General features: G+C 39.2%; 1 protein-coding gene across 1 annotated transcript in view; it reads right to left on the minus strand.

The window, feature by feature from the left end:
* Nucleotides 1-19,127, minus strand: part of GALNT5 (polypeptide N-acetylgalactosaminyltransferase 5) — a 42,580-nt gene that overhangs the window by 12,545 nt on the left and 10,908 nt on the right. The window contains exons 2-7 of the mRNA XM_068545086.1: nt 15,366-15,532; nt 13,660-13,779; nt 8,415-8,550; nt 7,668-7,787; nt 5,466-5,583; nt 4,141-4,464 (exon numbers count right to left, since the gene is read on the minus strand). Coding sequence (XP_068401187.1) covers nt 4,141-4,464; nt 5,466-5,583; nt 7,668-7,787; nt 8,415-8,550; nt 13,660-13,779; nt 15,366-15,532 — 985 coding nt within the window. The remainder of the gene's footprint in view (nt 1-4,140; nt 4,465-5,465; nt 5,584-7,667; nt 7,788-8,414; nt 8,551-13,659; nt 13,780-15,365; nt 15,533-19,127) is intronic.

Consider the following 19,127-nt stretch of genomic DNA (forward strand, 5'->3'; position numbering starts at 1 on the left):
TCTGATGCATATATTAAAAGTCAATGCACATACTTGCAATTTAATCAAACCAGCGGTTATGGGCCCTGTTCACTGGCTGACCCCTCCAAGCTATTTGACTGCTTAGGCACTGAATCATAGATAAATTGAGTCCTTCAAAAACAGCAGATTCCAGCTGACTCCCGGTCAGAATCTTCCTAATGACTCAGGCAAGCTACAATTCATTACAGGGAAGTCACGCAAATTAATACAGAGCCAAGCTTAAAGGCACTTCCTGGCAGGCCCCCAGGTTTTTAATGGATTTCTAAGGTCCAGTATGGAGGCAGCTTTCTATAAGTCACCATTTAATGTGGAAAAATATTGATTCCCTCGCTCCCTTTGACATTCTGGGCAGGTCTAACGAGATGGTGGGTTAATAGCACAATTTGGACTTCTCAGATATCTAGAAGAGCTGTGTAGAGCTAAGTGTCTACACTCAGGGAAGCCCCCTGTGCTGGGAAGTGGGGAGGTCTTTGTTGTCAGGGACACTATCTGTGTCCTTTCTGCTCCAGGGCGCCTAACAAAGAGCTCTAATCCTGGAGTGCTGCAGGACGCAGGCTATGTAGCTCACAGAGTTGCCAGACTTCACAACCCAGGTGCTCAGTGGGTTGGTTCTCACTTTTACATGCATAACTTTTCTTGCAAGAAAGGTAAGGGGCATCTTTAGGGTCCAGAAAGTGCAGGAAAAAAATGTAAAAACAAGAGGGAAAATTGCAAATACTGGCAAGCAGGGGACCAATAGTGAGCACGGATAAGCCAGAGTTGGAATTGAGGTCTTCCACACATGATGGAAAGCTAAAAAGTTAGACTTCAGTGGAATGGTATACTGGGAAAAAACAATTTACCCATTAGCACAGGGGGACAAAGGGGAAGCTAGGTTCTCCCATGGGAATCTGAAACCCTACATCAACCTTCATTTCGGTTTGAGATGCACACTTACACCACTAGCATTGGCTAGGAACACTGGTAGAACCCTCAAAGCACAAAAATAAACATAGAAATCTACCAGTTTTGTTACTTCTGGGGTGACTGGCAAGCAAAACATTTCTAGAAGAACAGAATCGCCATCAGAAATCCTCAAAGGAAGCTCTATTCACAATTTAAATTGTGAATAGACAATGACAAATTTGGGAGGAGACAACCCATCATTAGTAAGTGGGAGCAGTCAGAACCTACAGAAGGAATCCACCACCATGAACTTCAGAGAAAGGGTTAATAAATAGAAGTGCACGGAAGTAGAATAATCCTGGATCTGAAAGAAAGGAAAGGCTGTCCCAATTGCTCTCTGGATCTTAACAGAAATAAATATAAACTCCTGTACTTGTAGATTATGCACAAAATATCTTATCTTCAAATGAATTTGGAAAACTCTGGCTTCAGTACAGTTGAACAGGTTGCCTTACTCCAGAACTTCTCAGAACCTTCTGAGAAGGTTCTGGGTGCAGGTTAATGTTTAGCTCACGGCTCTGAAAGGCAATGTGGTACGAGAGTTTGCCAAATACATTTGACCACGGAATCCTATTTCTGACTGCACAACTAATAACTTCGCTCAGAACAGTGTGTGGGAACCCCTGGTTTAATTGATTTCTTTGTATTTATTTCTCACAATCCCTTCTTCCAAGCACTGAAAGGCTTAGAAAGAGAGAACACTTTTCTATCCCTTGCCTCCCCTCTCCCACTTCATATGAAGATCTGTTTCCCTTCCCTTCTTTTGGAAATTACTGGAGAAACCGCTTTCCTTCATATAGGAATGAAGTGCTAAGGAATTGTTATTCTTTATCTCATTATGAATAGTTTTGAAAACTGGTTTTTTACTTTTCATTTTTTAAAAATTATATCCATGCTTTTATTGTAAACCATGTCAATCTTTTTTTTAAAATTAAGAAGTACACAAATTTTAAATTATCCATTTTGAATTATTTCGTTTCTAATTTAGGAGGTGGGAGTTCCCTATGGTTTATCTCAGAGTTGGTAAACACTAGGCTAGAAGCTGCTTGCTGAGTTTTATCCAATATGAATATGAATTATTGGTGAGGTTCTTTTACTTTATTATTTTCAAATATTTTTGGCTCAGTGAGAAAAGATTTGTTCTTATTTTTAAAAAGTCAAACTTTCCTAAGTGTGTAGGTTGAAACAAGGGAAAATATGGAGCAAGTAAAAAAAGCTGTGGATTTTATTTTCTTGGAACTTTACACGATTATCTATCCAAAATAATGGTCTAGTTAATCTTACTCTGAATTGCCTGGAGAAAGTTTTTTTTTTTTTTTTTTAATAGTAATAATACTCCCTACTGGTTGCTTCAGAAGGGAGCAAATGTCATTTTATTAAAATTTGTCTAAGGAAGGCAGCAAATAGGGAGGAAAATAGAAAGAATTTGTTAAAATCATTTAAAAAATATTTTCCGCATTTTGTTGTATTAAAGCTCAGGCATCAGCAGAAGGCTGTTTCATTAGGAGAGCTCTTCAAAAATATCCTGGGAACTATTATACAAGCTGGCCTCAAAGAGGAGCAAAAGATAGTTTTTTAGTTCCCTCTGGTGGTTAAAGTTTAGTAATGCTCTTGCTGAGATTCTGTGTTGTTAGGACAGGAAAAAATTACTACGGTGAGAATTTCTTTTTATTTTATCCTGCTCAGGAAATAGAGTCTTAAAAATGTAAATTTATTTTACAAGCATATTATTTGAACAGTGTATAAACCCAGGTTATTCCTCCTAATGAGTTATCTAAGATAAAATATCAGGTTGAACCATCTGAAGTAGCTACTATTGCATTTTGACCTACAAAGGTGGCAATAATGTCGTACACAAACAGGTTACATATACTTATTTGTCAGTTGAATTTCATAAAGGCAGAACAAATTCTCAGACTGGTTTCCTCTCTTTCTCACTTTTCTGGGATCTCCTTTATATCATCAAGGGGAATGGCCTTACTAAGTGTCCTTGTCATCAGGAGATTTCCTAAGCAGAGAAAGGCTGGGTTTGTACAATCCACTTTCTAGGGAGAACTGAAAAAATATGACCTAAAAAGAGATTAAAAATTTGCATTACTCGAGAAGACCTCTAGGTCAAGGCTTGACTAACCATCTCTAAACCCAGTCTATGGTAAGTGTTCTTATATCTTGTCATCCTCTTCAAATTAAGCCTCGCTCCTAGAATGGTTTTGAAATGGCTTTTTTTTGTTTGTTTTCTTTTTTTTTTTTTTTTTTTTAGAGTTTCTCTCCTTCCTTGACTTTTTCTTAGCTTTGTACTCTATCCAACCTATCAAGTTTGGCTTCTTTCCTTTTGGTATGTTATCTTGTGCCCTGGAATTTTCCCTGCTATTGTCTGACAATTTCTGTTATTTTCAATCCCTCTTTGAAATCTCTAAAATGTTAATAAAATCACATCATCCCATTGCTTAACGCTACTCAGCAACTTCCAATTACATTCTGAAGAAAGAAAGAGAGAGAGAGAGAGAGAGAGAAAATCCTTACTCTGCCCACAAGGACCTGTGTGATGCATCTCCTTCCTCTCTCTTCACCTTCATCTCCTTCCCTCCTTCACACCCTGATAACAACATCCATCTTCTTTCCAGTTCTTGAAATCCTCAAACTTTCACCCGTCTTAGAGTTTTTGCACAAAGGGCATCCTCTGCCCACGGCTCTCTTCTTTACAGCTTGGCCAGCGCTTGGTCTTTCAGGCCTGGCCTTCAATGTCCCACAGAGTTGACTACTCTAAGAATAATTCATGACTTGTGGCCAGTTCCCTAAATAAAAGCTATTATATTTTTTACTTAAAGTTTACTTGCTTATTTGTTTATTATCTTTCTATCCTACCCAACTTTAAGCTCCACAGAGAAGGGATCAAGTCTACTTCATTCATCACCCTACAATCCAGTTCTGAAATACTGCCTGGTTTCTTGACACTCGGTACGTGTTCGCTGAATGAATCAATGAACATGGCCGCCTGGAAGCCTTCCTCAAGTTTACCCAATGTATGTAGTCCTCAACCACGCTTGGTCTCCTCTGCACTCATATTTGGTGTTTATTTATAACGTAATAAATCATTCTTCCCCATGCATTTTCAAAAGGGTTTTTGCATTGTCTTTTTACGAAGTCAGATTTTAAATGGCTGCTTGAACTTACCACACCACTTGCCCTCACTATGGGAGCCTTCAAGTCTGGAAAAACGTTCTCCAAGTACCACTTGAAGCTTTTGCATTTTAGTTTCTTTCGAAGTTCCCGCTGTTGGGTGAGGTTTCCGACGTCTAACCCTTGGTCTATGAGGTGGTCCCCGTGGCCGTAGAAGAGCTCCCTGTACTCATCGAGCCAGACCTCAGCCACCCTCACCAAGTTCCGCTCCACTGTCTTCATCCGGTCTTTGGGGAAGGAATACGGATTGTCATTTCGGAATATGTGGCCCACTCGGGAACAGGGGATGATCTCAATTTCGCCACCACACATCCACACCTGGAACAATTCGATGACACGCACCAATTATCCAGTGATTGTCCACAAATCATGGGCAATTAATGACAAGAAGCCACCTGGCAACTTTCCCCCCTGTTGAAGTACTGCTCTTCACTTCTGAAATCCTTTTCAACAGAAAATTAAACTCAACAGGTTTATTTAGTTTTGTATATTGCTGTGGACCATTTTAGGATTATTAACATATATATTTTCTCTTTTCCTATCCTGTGTAAATCTTGTTTTTTTTCTAAAAAAATCCTAACAGAATCCCAATGTATGAAATATGTAACATGAGTTCTTGCTTTAGTCAGATCAAGGAAAGGAATATCTATTTCCATTTTTTTCAATATCCCCTTCTCACATCTTGGAATGATCTGTATGACTTGTGGACACAGCTGAAGACAATTCTTCCTGATCAAGAGCTCAAAGTAATACCCCTGTTCCTATATACACCCCACTCCATAGGAAAGCAGGTGCTTTGGATGCTCTCCACTATTGCTGCTGCCACCGCTTTCTCAGATATGAATCAATGGTTATATAAATATCCAGAGTTATCTGAGACGTCCTAAGATGCTGTGCTATTGCCTGTTGGTGGCCTTCCCTAGTGGCTCTTTTTATTCTTCTGTCACTTGTGCTCTCCAAGACGGCCCGTTACTAAATAATTTCATTATTTCTAATATATTAGAAAAACCTATGAGAGTAATTTTGTGTCAGGTGTGCATCCCACAGCATTTACATTGAATGGCAGACAGTTATTTCCCCCACGTTCAGATGCAGAAACCATGTTGTGAAATATGAGGGAACGCCAATAAATTTCACGAGAGTTATTGATTCTTCCAAATTCAGTCTGGAATATGAAGACGTTAATCCAGAGGCCCTAATATTTCTGTGAAATTTCCTCCCAGAGGTAGTCACATATCTGATTGTATTAGTAAAATGAAACCATTTAAAAATGATAAACTCTTAATTGTAAAGAGAATTTGAGAAACGCTTGGTGATACCTTGAAAGAGAGCTCCATATTTTCTCCACCCCAAACATCGAGCCCAGGATCGTATGTTCCAAGTTCAAAAAAGTAATTTTTATCGATAGAAAATAATCCACCTGCCATGACGGGGCATCTACAAAAAGAAAAGTTGGTTTTTTAATCTTGCATGTCATGGGAGCTCAACTTTTAGAGTGGGTTCCCTACTAGGAGGCATTTTAGAATATTTACCAAGTATGGGGAGGTCTTGAAAGAAGTCACAAATAGCATCTAAGTGACAAATTCCCTGGTTTATGTGGCAGAACTTGATTAGGGTCAGCAAAGATGGGGCCTGGAACTAGGATTCTTACTTGTCCTTTACGCCCTGACACAAATTCTCCAGAGATGTTATCTTTAATAACAGTTATTTAGTGCTGTTTAGGGAAGACCAGGCAGGCACTGTTGTAAGTGTTATATATGTATTAACTCAGGCCTCACAAAAATCCTGTATGTAACACTAAGAAACTACAACCCAGAAAAGGTAACAAAGTTTTCTAAGGTCACAGACTGGTAGGTTGTACATCTGGGGTTCAAATTTGGGTGGTCTGGCTTGACTCTATGATTTCTCCCCCGCTATACTGCCTCAACTGTACACAGACTTTACTGACAGCTTGTTATGTGGCAAACACTTTTAAAAGCACTTTATATATAGTATTATCTGATTTAATTCTCAAAACAATCCAAGAGGTAGCTACTTCTGTTAGTCTTAAAGTAAAAATGAGGAAACAGAGACTCAAAGAGGTTAAGAAACTTTTTAAAAGTCACCACTAGTACCTAGTAGAGTTCAGATTTAAACCCAAAGGGTCTGACTCCAGAGCCTTCACTGCTGTTATTGGTCACGGGGAACAGAAACTACATTTGAGCCAGCAGTCAGACAAGGCAGTCATCACTTCCCATGGTGGTCACCACGGAGCCAGCTGAAAGCGGTTTGTGTGGAGAGCCTGCCTTGCTTTTAGGCTGTGCAGCAATCTCAAGGGTAAAGTAATTCCTCCTGCACACTTACCTCCCTTCCCCCACGATTTAAGTGCATATTCTATCTGTATCCCAAATGTCCTTCACAGACTACCCAGAATGTATTCCCTTTCTAACATTATGTTGAATATAATCTGAACTCAATCACTACATTGACCCTCAAAATGGGAGTCTGAAAAAGGCAAAGAGGTTCTTTGGGTGTAAGATCAGAGCAAGATTATTAAATCCAGGAATATCTGTGTTTGAATCCCAGTTTCTTCTTTTACAAGCTGTACATCCCCAGGAAAATTACTTAACTCTCTTAAGTCTCAATTTCCTTATCTCTAATGGGAAAACCGCAACCTCTCTCCTAGGGTTATAGAGAGGTTGCACAGTGCTTAATAAATGGTCATACTCTTACTTCGCTTGCTAGGAGTATCAGTTGTGAAAAGTCTCACATCTGGCAGGACATGAGGTGTGTTTTTCTGAGGGGTAAGTTCAGGAAAAGGATGCTGCAATGCACAGGCTGGGCTTGGGCTTTCTTTGGGGACTTGCTGGCTTCTGTCTGCTCAAGTTCTCTCTCCAACAGGGAAAGCTTCAGGGCTGCCCCTGCTCTGCCTGAGGCTGGCTGAGTGTTCGTCCTGCAGGTCTAGACTTTGAGGGAAGTGTTAGGAAGCTCCCACCACTTTGGCTTCAGGTCTAAGCTGTGTTCTTCAATCCAGTTTCTCCAGCAATAAAGCCCCAATTATAATTCGCATTCAGCTTCTGTGTCTATTTCTCAATTTATTCACAGAATTTGGCACCCCCTCCCATAGAAAGTACAGAATTAGACTCAAAAAGAATTAGAATGCTATCTCTATTACTATTATTTACTCTTAATTTTTACCCATGTTGACTTTAATATTCTGTGTATTTATAGAGCATTTATGCAGCACATTTAAGTGGCTTATATTTCTTAGTTTGCAAATCCCGGAGAACAGGAGTAGTGTTTGTGAATTTCTCTGGTTCAGGGCTGAATGGGGTGCAATTGCCCACTGAAAAGGTGAGTTTTGGTTGTGGGAAACTAACTTCTCAGGAAAACTTTTTTTGCTTTTGGTCATTTATTGTCTAGAACTGTAATTCTTGGTGTTCTATAGACTGACAGCATATACTTGTTTTGTGGAATTGCTTCCTATGCCTTTATAAAAAAGATACATGACTCCTTCCTAATCTTAAGTTTCACACACTTACCTTATTATATCAGTTTCTTTAATTTTGTTTTTTGCAACAACGTCTGGAGGAATTGTTCTCCAACCAAAGTTCATTGGCCACACAAAGATGCCTCTTTGAAAGTTGTCCACTGTCATGTAACTAGTTCAGGAAAAAAAAAACCAAAGTGCTACCTGAGATCATACACATACACTTAATCACCCCGACATCATGTCTTGTGCAAGTGAATGAAACAAGTGCTTGTGCAGATGATTTTAGATCATCACAAACTTTTTAACGACGTTTCAATAAAGTGTATGAGTATAATTTGCATCAGTGACTAACTGGCTGGATTGCTCACTTTTAACTTACACTTCTCTTTTAATAATGTTCTGGCCATTTTTGAGGAAAAAAAACCCACTTAGGAATATATATGTGTATGTGTACATATATATATATATATGTATACATACAGATACCACAAAAAGAAAAACTAATCTTAAGGAAAATAAATATTTTGGGGTTCAGCTGAATAGAAAGAGGAAAGACCTGAACAATGAGTATTAGTATTTATTGGCATTAAGGGTTAAGAATTTGTGATGATCAAATAAACAATTGGATCGATCTGCTTTCATCTCAAGGTATCTATCATGTATTTCCGTTTATTTAAACAGATAAATTGTGTATTACTTAGATTTGCGAAAAGGTACATATTAGGAGTATGACCAGTACTTTCTGCTGCTGGTGAAAACTCACTTAGAAGTATCTTGTGGAATATGACAATATTACCTCATATCCTTATCATTGATGACTTCAATTACTGGACAGGCTACTTTCTTTCTACTTAAATAAACTCTTTCCAGAAGAGGTTCCAACCAGCCAACGTTACATTCCACGTGAGAATCTAAGAATGTCAACACGTCACCTACAGAGCCAGAAAAAAAAACAATTATTTGAAAATGCAATACACTGAATGTGTGTACTTCACGTTCAAAGGTCCTGGGGATTGATCCAGAAATGTGGTTGTAAAGGCAGTAGTCTTTTCTTCTCACTGAATTTCTTCCTTGTCTCTCTAATTTCATTCCATAATGAAATGAAAGAAATTTTGTTTCTAGCAGTCCCTTGGGGCAAGCATTATTTATGTTTGGAAAAAATTGATAAGCCACTTAGAATGGGGAGCCAAGGCTCTGAAGGGAATATTTAGTATTAAAGTTAGTTGCTTGTGTCCCTTCTAAGGAGGGTGGGTCCCATTAACTCTGGGGTGGAAGACTGGGACTTTTGTTTTGCAGAAGACAAGGAAGAGTTTGAGATTCCAAGTTTGGCCTTAGGAATGATGAAGAGGAAAAATCGCTCCACATTATAGGAGTGAAAAGGAATTAAAGTGGGGGAACTAGTAAGACTAAGAGGTAGTTTTAAAAGGGTTACGGAGGGGGGAATGGGGAGTTGTTTAATGGGTATAGAGTTTTAGTTTCACGAGATGAAAAGAGTGCTGGAGACTGGTTGCCCAACAGTGTGAATGTACTTCACAGTGAACTGTACATTTGAAAAATTGTCTGTCCTTGTTGAGCACAGACCCCCAGTTCTACTTAGGTGACCAACTTAGGATACTGCTGCTAGCACCAATTAGTGCTAGAGCATTGTGCGTAGAGTTCCTTGATGAATGTGGACCTGCTGCCCATTTAATTTCACAGAATGATTTATAAGTGATGGTGAGCAAATCACGTGTCTTCCCTGCAGCAGAAACAAGTGGTAGAAATTTACAGAAAGACTGTTGCTCTTCAGGAGGCCTGAGAGTTGGCCAGAAGTTAGATGTCACTTGTTGTTCACATACTAAAAGTTAGCCAGAGAGTTACAGTTTTGCCTTACTGTTTTGTAGAAGACTCTTTCAGACTCTCAGAGAGCCTGATATTACTCTGAGACCAAATGTGGCTAACTCAACTTCTGTTTCTGCATGTCCTTGGATATCTGATCTCAACCTTGCCTGTGGCTTCTCTTCCCTCCTCTCTGAATCCTAAAGGGTAAGTCTTTAGGAAGCAGTAGCTGTCAAGGCCTGTCAGATTCCGGATTCAGAGTCTTATCTTTGATCTCTTTGTTTGGTCAGGCATTCTAGAGAAGATTTCTACACTGGTATCTTTGCTGATCTCTGATTATAGAGACTCTTCAAATCCACTGCAGGCTGCTGCCTGTGCTCTACTTGTGAGGTCAGGGGAATGCCTGGGAGAGTTTGGGAGGACTCACTAGGCTGGCCAGCCCTGCTCAGTGCCATCCTTGAATGGTCCCTGAATTACATCCTTGACTAAATCTGGCACAGGACCTCCTGAGTTCCCTTAAACTCTCCACGGGGTTCAGGTACATTTCAGGGCAGTTGGATTTGTCTTTAAATGAGGCTGTTACTAACCCCATCAAACAGACCTTTCTGCTTCTTTCCAAACTCAGACATCAGCCCTCCACTAATGCTGCTCAAAGTATGGGCCATAGACACTGCCATCCATAGGGAGATAGGGACAGAAATTGAGAACAAATGTTTTGAAACTTTATAGCAGTTTGCCAGAGTAATTGGTTAATTTATTGTCTATTTCATATACATGTGTGTTATATATACACACGCATATATATAATTATGTATATATCTATATGTGTGTATGGATGTATGTATATATAATTGTGTATATAGCTATTTTTTTCCCATTTCTTTTTTAGGTAATTCATTTTTATTATCATTTATAAAGGTGTCCACCAAAAATGGAAATGAAAAGAAGTCCTTCTGTGATAGTTTGGGAAGTCACTCTCTGCTGCATAGTGGCAAGCAATTAAGATGCACCTCGCTAAAGTTTTTCAGAGTTGTGCCCCCTTAGTGAGTCATTAAAACAATTTATTGGGATTGGCCAGAATCTAAAAAAAAATAAATAAAACAGAAAAGAAGATATTAGAATCTGTCATGCATTTCTTAACATGGGTCACGGTCGAAAGAGTTTGAAAGTTACTAAACTAAAACTGAGCTAATGTGTTCAAGGGTGTTAATGAATGACTGAGAAACAAATTTACACTTTTACATTTGGACTTACTAAATTCAAAGAAATCATTTTATGGTGTAACTATAAGTTATTGAGAAGGCCAATGGCAATAACTTTGATCGAGTTCATCGCACCCCTTCTGAAGGCGGCCTCTCATACTGTCTAACAATTTGGGCTGTTCTGGAGGTCGTTACCAGCAGGCCTTGTGCTCCAGGCAGGCAGAGAGACAGTTTTTATAAGCAGCACAGTTTCGGTCCTGTATTCATCAGCTTTCTCTATATGGATGTCTAATTTTCGTCTCAAACTGAGATGGGCAAAATCAGAGCTCAGTTGCAATCCCAAACCTGTTCCTCTGGTCATAGCCCCCCCATCCTCCAATTTGCTCAGATTCCAATCCTAGGGGTTTTTTTGACTCCTCATATTTAACACTCTCTTCACATCTTACCTGATGGCAAGTCCTGTAGGCTCTGTGTCCACAGTAATTCTAAATCTGACCACTTCCTCTATCTGCCCTGGTACATTTCTGGTACCTGGACAACCACAGTAGCCTCCTAACTGGTCTCCCTACTTCCTCTCTGACTTCCCTAATGTCTATTCGCTACAAAATGGCCAGAATGAGCTTTTAAAATGTAAGTCAGACAATTTTATTCTCCTTTTTACTGTCCTTCATTGGTTTCACATTATACCAAGAATATCGCCTGCATTTCTTAAGTGACTCAGAAAACTTTACAGAAGACTGCCTTTGCCTTTCTCCCCAAATGAATCTCTTACCACTCCCTCCATGGTCGGCACCCATCAGCCATAATAAACTTCTTTCTTCAATTTGAATATACAGAGCTTGTTTCTGCATTGAGACATTTGCATTTCTTGTTCCTTTTGCCTGGGACTGTTCATCACACAGCTCTAAAGTTATCCACTTGGACTATCTCTTGACTATTTTATTTTTGTATCATTTGTGGATAATGACTTTCCAAAGGAAATCAAATGGAGAATTTCATTAAATTTTTCCAAATGCGGTCCATAATTAAGAATCTTAGCTGTCACCACAATGCCTGTTTTGGTGTGATGTGCTTGTTGTCAATTTAAAACTTCCATTACAGAGAGAAGAAATTTGTTAGCAAACCAATGGGATAAGAAAAGTTCCAAATCCGGGGTCTAGTTGCAAGGCAGTGAAACTCAGGTGAGCAGATAATTCGGCATCAGACAATGCTTGAATCCAAGCTGGTGGAGGTCTGCAATGCTATGGCTTATAGGGGCAGAGTGGTGGCTAAATGTCTAGAAGCAACAAAATGTAGTAGAAACGAGTGTAGGTTCTAAAGCCAAGGTTTCTGGGTTCTAATCCTGGCTCTACCACTTACTAGCTGGGAGAACTTGTCATAACTTCAATGTGCCTCCTTATTCTCATCTATAAAATGAGGGAAATGATTGTACCTACTTCATAGAGTTATTGTAAGGATTAAATCAATTAGTACAGAAAGTGTTTAGAATGGTACCTAGTACATAAGGTCAACTATTATTATGGGGTACAAGTGCATCCAGAGAGGATGTGAAAATGAACCAAAGTGTTTGATGCTATTTTTAGAATACTTATTCACCCACTAATACCCACACACTAAAAAGAGGTGAGGAAAAGAAGGGATGTTGCTTTTTGGGAAGAGAGGGCAATTGGAAGAGCAGACAAAAGTCAGGGGAGAGATAATTAATTCTGAAGTTCTCAAAACTGATGGGGTCAGGTCAAAAAGTCACAGGCTTGAAGGGGTGCCTAGTGGTCAAATTTGGGATGATTTGAGCACACACACAAAAATATGAATACTAATACTAATGCTGATAATATACACATTGACTTTTTTAAGGCATACATCCATAGTGATGGGGGCATAACAGGGGGTTAGAAAGGAGGAAGAGAAAGAGGGAGAGAGGGGAGAGAGAGGCAAAGAGAAAAAGAAAAAGAGATGTCTTCTTTACAAGTTGAATGCCAGCTATAAAAGAAGAAGGAATGAGAGATTCAGAAAAACAGTTTTGCAGTCCTCAGTGTAATAATTGATTCAAGCAATGATCATCAATGGCTGCTAGATTATTGGATAAAATGTTGTGAGGGCAGACCAGAGGGGGAATGGTAGGGGGGGAGGGATAGACTGGGAGTTTGGGATTGACATGTACACATTGTTAAATTTAAAATAAAACGCCTTTCCATAAAAAATTTTAAAATATAAGAAAGAATGTTAGCAGTGAAAAAAAATGTTGTGAGGAAACAGAATACTCACATGGATCAAAGTATCACCAACAAATTACTTCCTACTCTGAGGAAAACTCTAGCTGTCAACATCTTAACCAAGTGCTTAAAATTAGTATCACCAACACTGGGACGACCTGACATCATGTGTCTCTTGATTTGAAGCGATAAGAAGTTCACAATTCCCATCACCTATGTAATAGAATTCTATACGATATTCATGAAAAACATCCTGTGAGATAACAGTGAGAACATTTCCGAACATGGTCAATTGCACGAAGTAAATGGCCTGTACTCTTCAAAAAAAAATAACTCAAGGGTAAGTAAGCAATGTATGTGGACTTGTCTATTTTAGACTGAGAGACTAGGAAGACCAAGCAACCAAATGCAGTGCATGACACTGAATTAGATTTCTAATTTCAAAAGTGAGAAACAGTTATTAAAAAATGGGGGAGCAATGAGGAAATTTGAAAAGATCATTTATTAGATGATATTTAGAAGATGAAAGTTGTGCTAATGTAAGAGAATGTCTCTATTCTTCAGAGATGTCTACTGAGGTACTTAGAGATATGGTGTCATGATGTCTGTAAATTCCTTTTCAAAAGTTCAGAAAAGAGTGTATGTATGTATGTGTCTGTGTATGTGTGTGATGAAGCACGTAAAACTTCGTGGCATGAAATGATGGATATATGAGTGTTCATTGTATTATTATTTCAAATTTTCTGTATATCTGGGAAACAAACTAAAATAAAAATGCAACCAAAACAAAACATTAGCAGCTTCTTACCTGTTGCGTTCTGTGCCCCTGCCAGCCTGGCTCTTATTAAGCCATGTCTCTCTTTGAGGTGAAGAATCCGAACTTTTGGAAACTGAGACATGTATTTATCCAAGTTATCTTTCAGGTAGTCTATATCAGGGAAAGGATAGACAAGGAAACACTTTAATTAATGAGATCTGGACAATACCAGAAGTGCCTCTTCAATATCAAATTCCCAAAACTATGACATTTACTATAGTCACTAAACGTTATTCTTTGAGCCATGATGTCATTTTCTTGGATGGATTTTTCTCTGGGTTCAATACTCTAAGCTCTCCGTTTTCCCAAAACCCGAATCCGTCTTTTCAGTGTAGCCAAGTTACCGAGAGGAGGGCTCGCCTTTTCTGAGTATTTGTCAGGACAGGTACAAATTTACCTTGAAATAAATAAAGCTCAGGTTTATGCACAACCTTTCCCCCTTGCTAAGGCCCCTTCTAAGACCTAGGGGAGAGTCTAAGCATTGTATGCAAACTGAAAAACTTGCAAAAGAAATATATTGTAACTGCAATTGGCTTAGACCACTGTCACTTCCTATTATGACACCCCCTCTATCACAGCTCTGCTCTCTCACTCTTTTTGGGGGTTTTGTGGGGTATATTTATGTAGCTTGCAGTTACTTCTATGTGCATTTAAGTTATTGACATATCCCAGGTAGGAATGGCTTCTAGGAATATTTCTGCTGGTCACTTTTCTACTAATTGTGAATTCTTTTTCTTAAAGAGGACCCCGTAGAAGCTTTGGGTCCCACAAAATCCGAATAGGTCATTCTTAAAGGGACTATTATCTGTTTGGTAACTAGATGCTATTTCTGTTTATGCCATCGAGGCCACTTCTTAAAATTTTCAACCAGTTTTCTTTAGGTATCTCCCTGCTCCTGGAGCTCAGTGTGACCCTGGTAGGCACTTTGAGGCTGAGGGAAATGGCTCCTGTCCTTGGGGTCATGACCAAGGCTAAGCTGTTCTATTAAGATTGTTGTCTCTTTGCTGTTTTCTAAAATTTTCTGAAGTGGGTTGCATTTTGGGAATTTGTAATGTGGTCTAGGACCTCTGGCAGTCATGGGACCACTTACATACACAATTTTTTTGACAGTCCAAAGAGAGAGATTCTTCACTGTAATAAACACAAAAGTAAAGACAGTGGCGGATTCTGCCTTTGAACTCTGTTGGAACCTCATTTTTCTTGTCCCTTTGGCAATTTGTCTTCTCAACACTTAGCTGAACATATAATAGGCTTTGCTCTTGAAGAAGAGGACATAGGCCTGCCATTTCATTGTTTACTATAACTCTAGCTATTATCAGTAGGAAAGGCATCCCGTTAATTATGGAGTCTTTGCTTGTTAGATTCCATAAAAAGTTATTTATGCAATTGTAGAGAACATCTTATGGTCTCTGGAACTTCAAGGAGCTGTAGTTAGAAAATTATTCCTACATGGCAGAGAAGTCATAGCTAAAGGGAAGTCTGCGGTGGCTAGTTGAACAAGGCCCTGGATAGTTGAGCTGAATTTCTGTAACCCATAGACGTTTGGACTTAGGCCTCTAAGGCATAACATGAAAAAATGATTTGGCATTTGTAAAATGTTTATACTTTATCAAATTATCCTGTAATTTTTGTAATTTCCATCCAAACTGCTATTGCCTCATATCAAAGTTTGATTTTCCAGGGGGTGGTTTTCTTACCTTTGGTGCTGAAGTCATCCACCAGTAGAATCTCCTTGATGAGGTGCGGAGGAGAGCGGTTGAGGACACTATGAACAGACCTCAGGAGAGTGGACCACACCTCATCCACAAAGCACATGATGACACTGGTGGTTGGGAGGTTATTGTGTACAAGCTGCTCTGCACACCTGGGCCATAACACAAGCAGAGCACAAAAGATGTGCCAACAAGATCCACAAGGTGGTTTTAAAAGTCACAGAGTGCAATTGTGTGTAAATACACGTACACTCACACTGTCTATCCATCTATCTATCTATCTATCTATCTATCTATCTATCTATCTATCTATCTACCTATCTATCCATCCATCCATCCATCATCTATTTATATCTTTATCTTTATCTCTAACTATCCATAAGATGATTTTCTAGTGTGCTTTTGTTGGGGAGAGTTACAAACAAAATAAAAGAGCAGAGGAAGGATACCAAATGACAATTGTGGCTATAAGAGGCCTAGACATGCAAGACATGAGAATGGCCTGTGGAGGCATCACCCTGTAGTGGAAAGGGCATAGGCTTTGCAGGTGGTTAAGACACTGCTTTGAAGCCCACAGCCAATATTTCTCAGATATTTGTCTATTGATACTTTACTTAATCTCTCTGTGCCTCAGTTTCCTCATCTGTAAAGTGAGGTAATGGTTCTTATTGAACAGAGGTTTACAGCTTAGTGAGAATGCACATAAAACATCTGGCACAGTTTCTGGGCACAGGAATTCACCAAATGGTAGCTATTGCTATCCTAATTAGGTTATATACCACAAGAGAACATGCCTATTCTCTTATTTAATGTTACTTAATTAACATTAATTCAGCTAATGCTACCAAGTAGCTTATGATTGCCTTCCCAATTGGCCTTCAGCCAAATGCCAAAGAAAATATTCTTTCCCACTGCATGTGAATGTATTTATGGATATAGATGATATGTATTCTATACTAATTAAACTCTTAAATAGCTAGCTTCTCTATCTATTTAAGGGGTCTTTGCTGAGACCCTCTGTGTTACACAGAGGGTAGCCACAGTTGAAATAATTTTGCTGGCATGGAAGTGAGACAATGGCTACAGTGGGAGTTGGTATTCAGGTGGGTTGTAATTGGTCTTGGGATTTCTCCATGCCCTGAAGTGCATCGTGCCTCACTGCTGGCATTCTTCCATCTCCCACCTGAGTAACTCTTCACAGGATGGAACCCAGTGGAACCTCACAAAGAGTATTTGCCATATTTCTAACACAGCTGCTCTTAGTAATGTGATAATTAAATTACAATGATCATAAATAAATATTATCAGCCTTCTGCATTATTTCATTTTAAACCTCAGACTGACAGCATTTCTTCCCCTTTTTATAGAAGAATAATTGAAATCATGGGGAGTCTAGCCCATGATTATACTGTTAGTAAGTGGCAGAGTTGGGACTCCAGCTCTGGTCCAGTTTGGCTCCAGAGATAACTATTCAGGAAATATTAAGTCCACAAGAATAAAGGCAGCTGGCTGTAGATGTGGCATTTTGTGGGAGCACGTACTTCTGCCAGACAACATAACTACACTGTGCTTAGTCTGAAAATAAGAAATAGATAGGAGTAAAAGCCATAGAAAAAAACACATTAGAATGGCACTTGGCAGTTGGTAAAATACTATTATGTACATAGTTAAATTCAATCCTTATAACAACTACTTGAAATATATACTATTATACTCTTCTTCAAATAGAGCAAACTGAAGCTTAAGAAGTTAAATGAACTACCAAATGTAACATCCTTCACTGGGAAGAATGTATATGAGAATGTGAACAAATAGTTTAATCCAGATCTAGGTCATCAGAGAAAATGAGGTAAAAATGAAAGTGGTAGAGGATTTTGAAGGTACTGGGGAAGCATGGTTAAATGTTCCATCTTGGGCTCTAAGTTGGGGAAGAGGAAGTAAAGCTAAGAGGAGTTTATTGGCCTGAGTGAAAGGAAGAGTATAAAAACATCAGTGACCTCCTGTGACTCTCTCATCTCTAATTTTATAGTGTAAATGAATGGGAAATGCACATTTCACACATAAATAATCTTTACAACATTTGGTCCCGAAAAAAATAAATCAATTCTAAAAAGGAAGGGTAGTATATATAAGTCCATGCCACTCTCTCTACTAAATGTAAAATAGATAGCTAGTGGGAAGCAGCTGCATAGCACAGGGAGATCAGCTCAGTGCTTTGCGACCACCTAGAGGGGTAGGATAGGGAGGGTGGGAGGGAGACGCAATGGGGAGGAGATATGGGGATATATGTATATGTATAGCTGATTCACTTTTTTATAAAGCAGAAACTAACACACCATTGTAAAGCAATTATACTCCAATAAAGATGTTAAAAAAATAAAATAAAAAGGAAGAGTCAGCTGCACAAATTCTGCCTGAGCCATCTGAATCAACAGGCCTTAGCTGTGAAGTCCTAGAGCTGCTTTATTATTAAAATTTGGTCGACTTTAGAAACATCTAGTTACAAATGAAAATACACTGGGGAGAGTTAACCAAGCAGGCTAACTCATGTTGTATAACCAGGAAGATGACTCTTCTCATCTTATAAAACAGTTGATTTTTTTTGGCCTCTTTTAGAAGAAAGTTCTAAGTGGTAATGTGAACCAGTCTGAAATTGGAGGTTGAAAGAATGCTCAGGGATTTGAGAGGTTTGGGGAAGGCACCTCCCTTCACCAAATACCTCCTTTCCCCCTTTCCTCTCCATTATCTGTTGTGATGCCTTAATTTCCCCATCAGGAGTCCATATAGGTAGATCATGAAGGATTCCACTAGATCCAATGTGGATTTCTATCCCAGGAAAGAGTACCTCTGCCAGTCATGGACAAATATATATTTTAGATGCATTTGAGGAATCACATCAAAGATGACCCTGTGGAAGATTATGCTATACAGATCATATTGGTGCCTGGAAAAGGGGGTGTCATTCAAAGATGGGGAAGAGGGGCACAGAAGGTTATGTGAGAGGTTTCAAATACAAAGTTTCGTAGTGTGTCTTGGTTTGGGTGGCTGAGATGCCAGGCTACTCTGTCATTTATAGGTACCTGGTTTCCTGCATTACTAAACAGGTTAAACATGTTTCCAGGTGTATAGAAAACCCAGCGTGCTTGTTTTGTTCAAAGGCACAGTGGGTCAGACCGCAAAGACTTTCAGCCTTATTAACTCTTGCATCATTCTTACACACGGACTGTCATCTACTTCCCATAGGTGATGAAGCTGTTTCAAGTTATCCTACATTGACCCAACTGAAGCAAATTTCCTTTCCTCCAGTTTGCCCACTGGAAACCTTTCTGCCGTATTGGAGGGAGGAGTTTCAGCTCAAGTCAAATCTAAGTTAAATGCAAGATATTTCTGAGTTTGTAATCTTTTTTGAGGTTAAGAATTCATATTTGTATTGTCATCACACAGGTGAGGTATTTAGAGTCTATAGGCCTTGTGCTATACTTTAAAATTAACCCAACCTGTTACCTGTATGTTTGGGGGAAGTCTAGACTGAGATGACTGTAGTCTGTCCAGGTACTAAAAATAAAGGGGGACTCTAACGTGGGGGGCTCCACTGTCCTGCACACAGTGGGTCCACTACTGTGTGGGAGAGAAACACTCTGGACTTGAGGAAGATGACAGGGGACTAAATACTGAGACCTTTCTGATACTTATTGGCTGCACGACTATGGGCAAGTCACATAACTTTTCAGAACCTGTTTCCTCGCT

Source organism: Eschrichtius robustus, chromosome 5, assembly GCF_028021215.1.
Source record: "Eschrichtius robustus isolate mEscRob2 chromosome 5, mEscRob2.pri, whole genome shotgun sequence".
NCBI lineage: Eukaryota > Metazoa > Chordata > Mammalia > Artiodactyla > Eschrichtiidae > Eschrichtius > Eschrichtius robustus.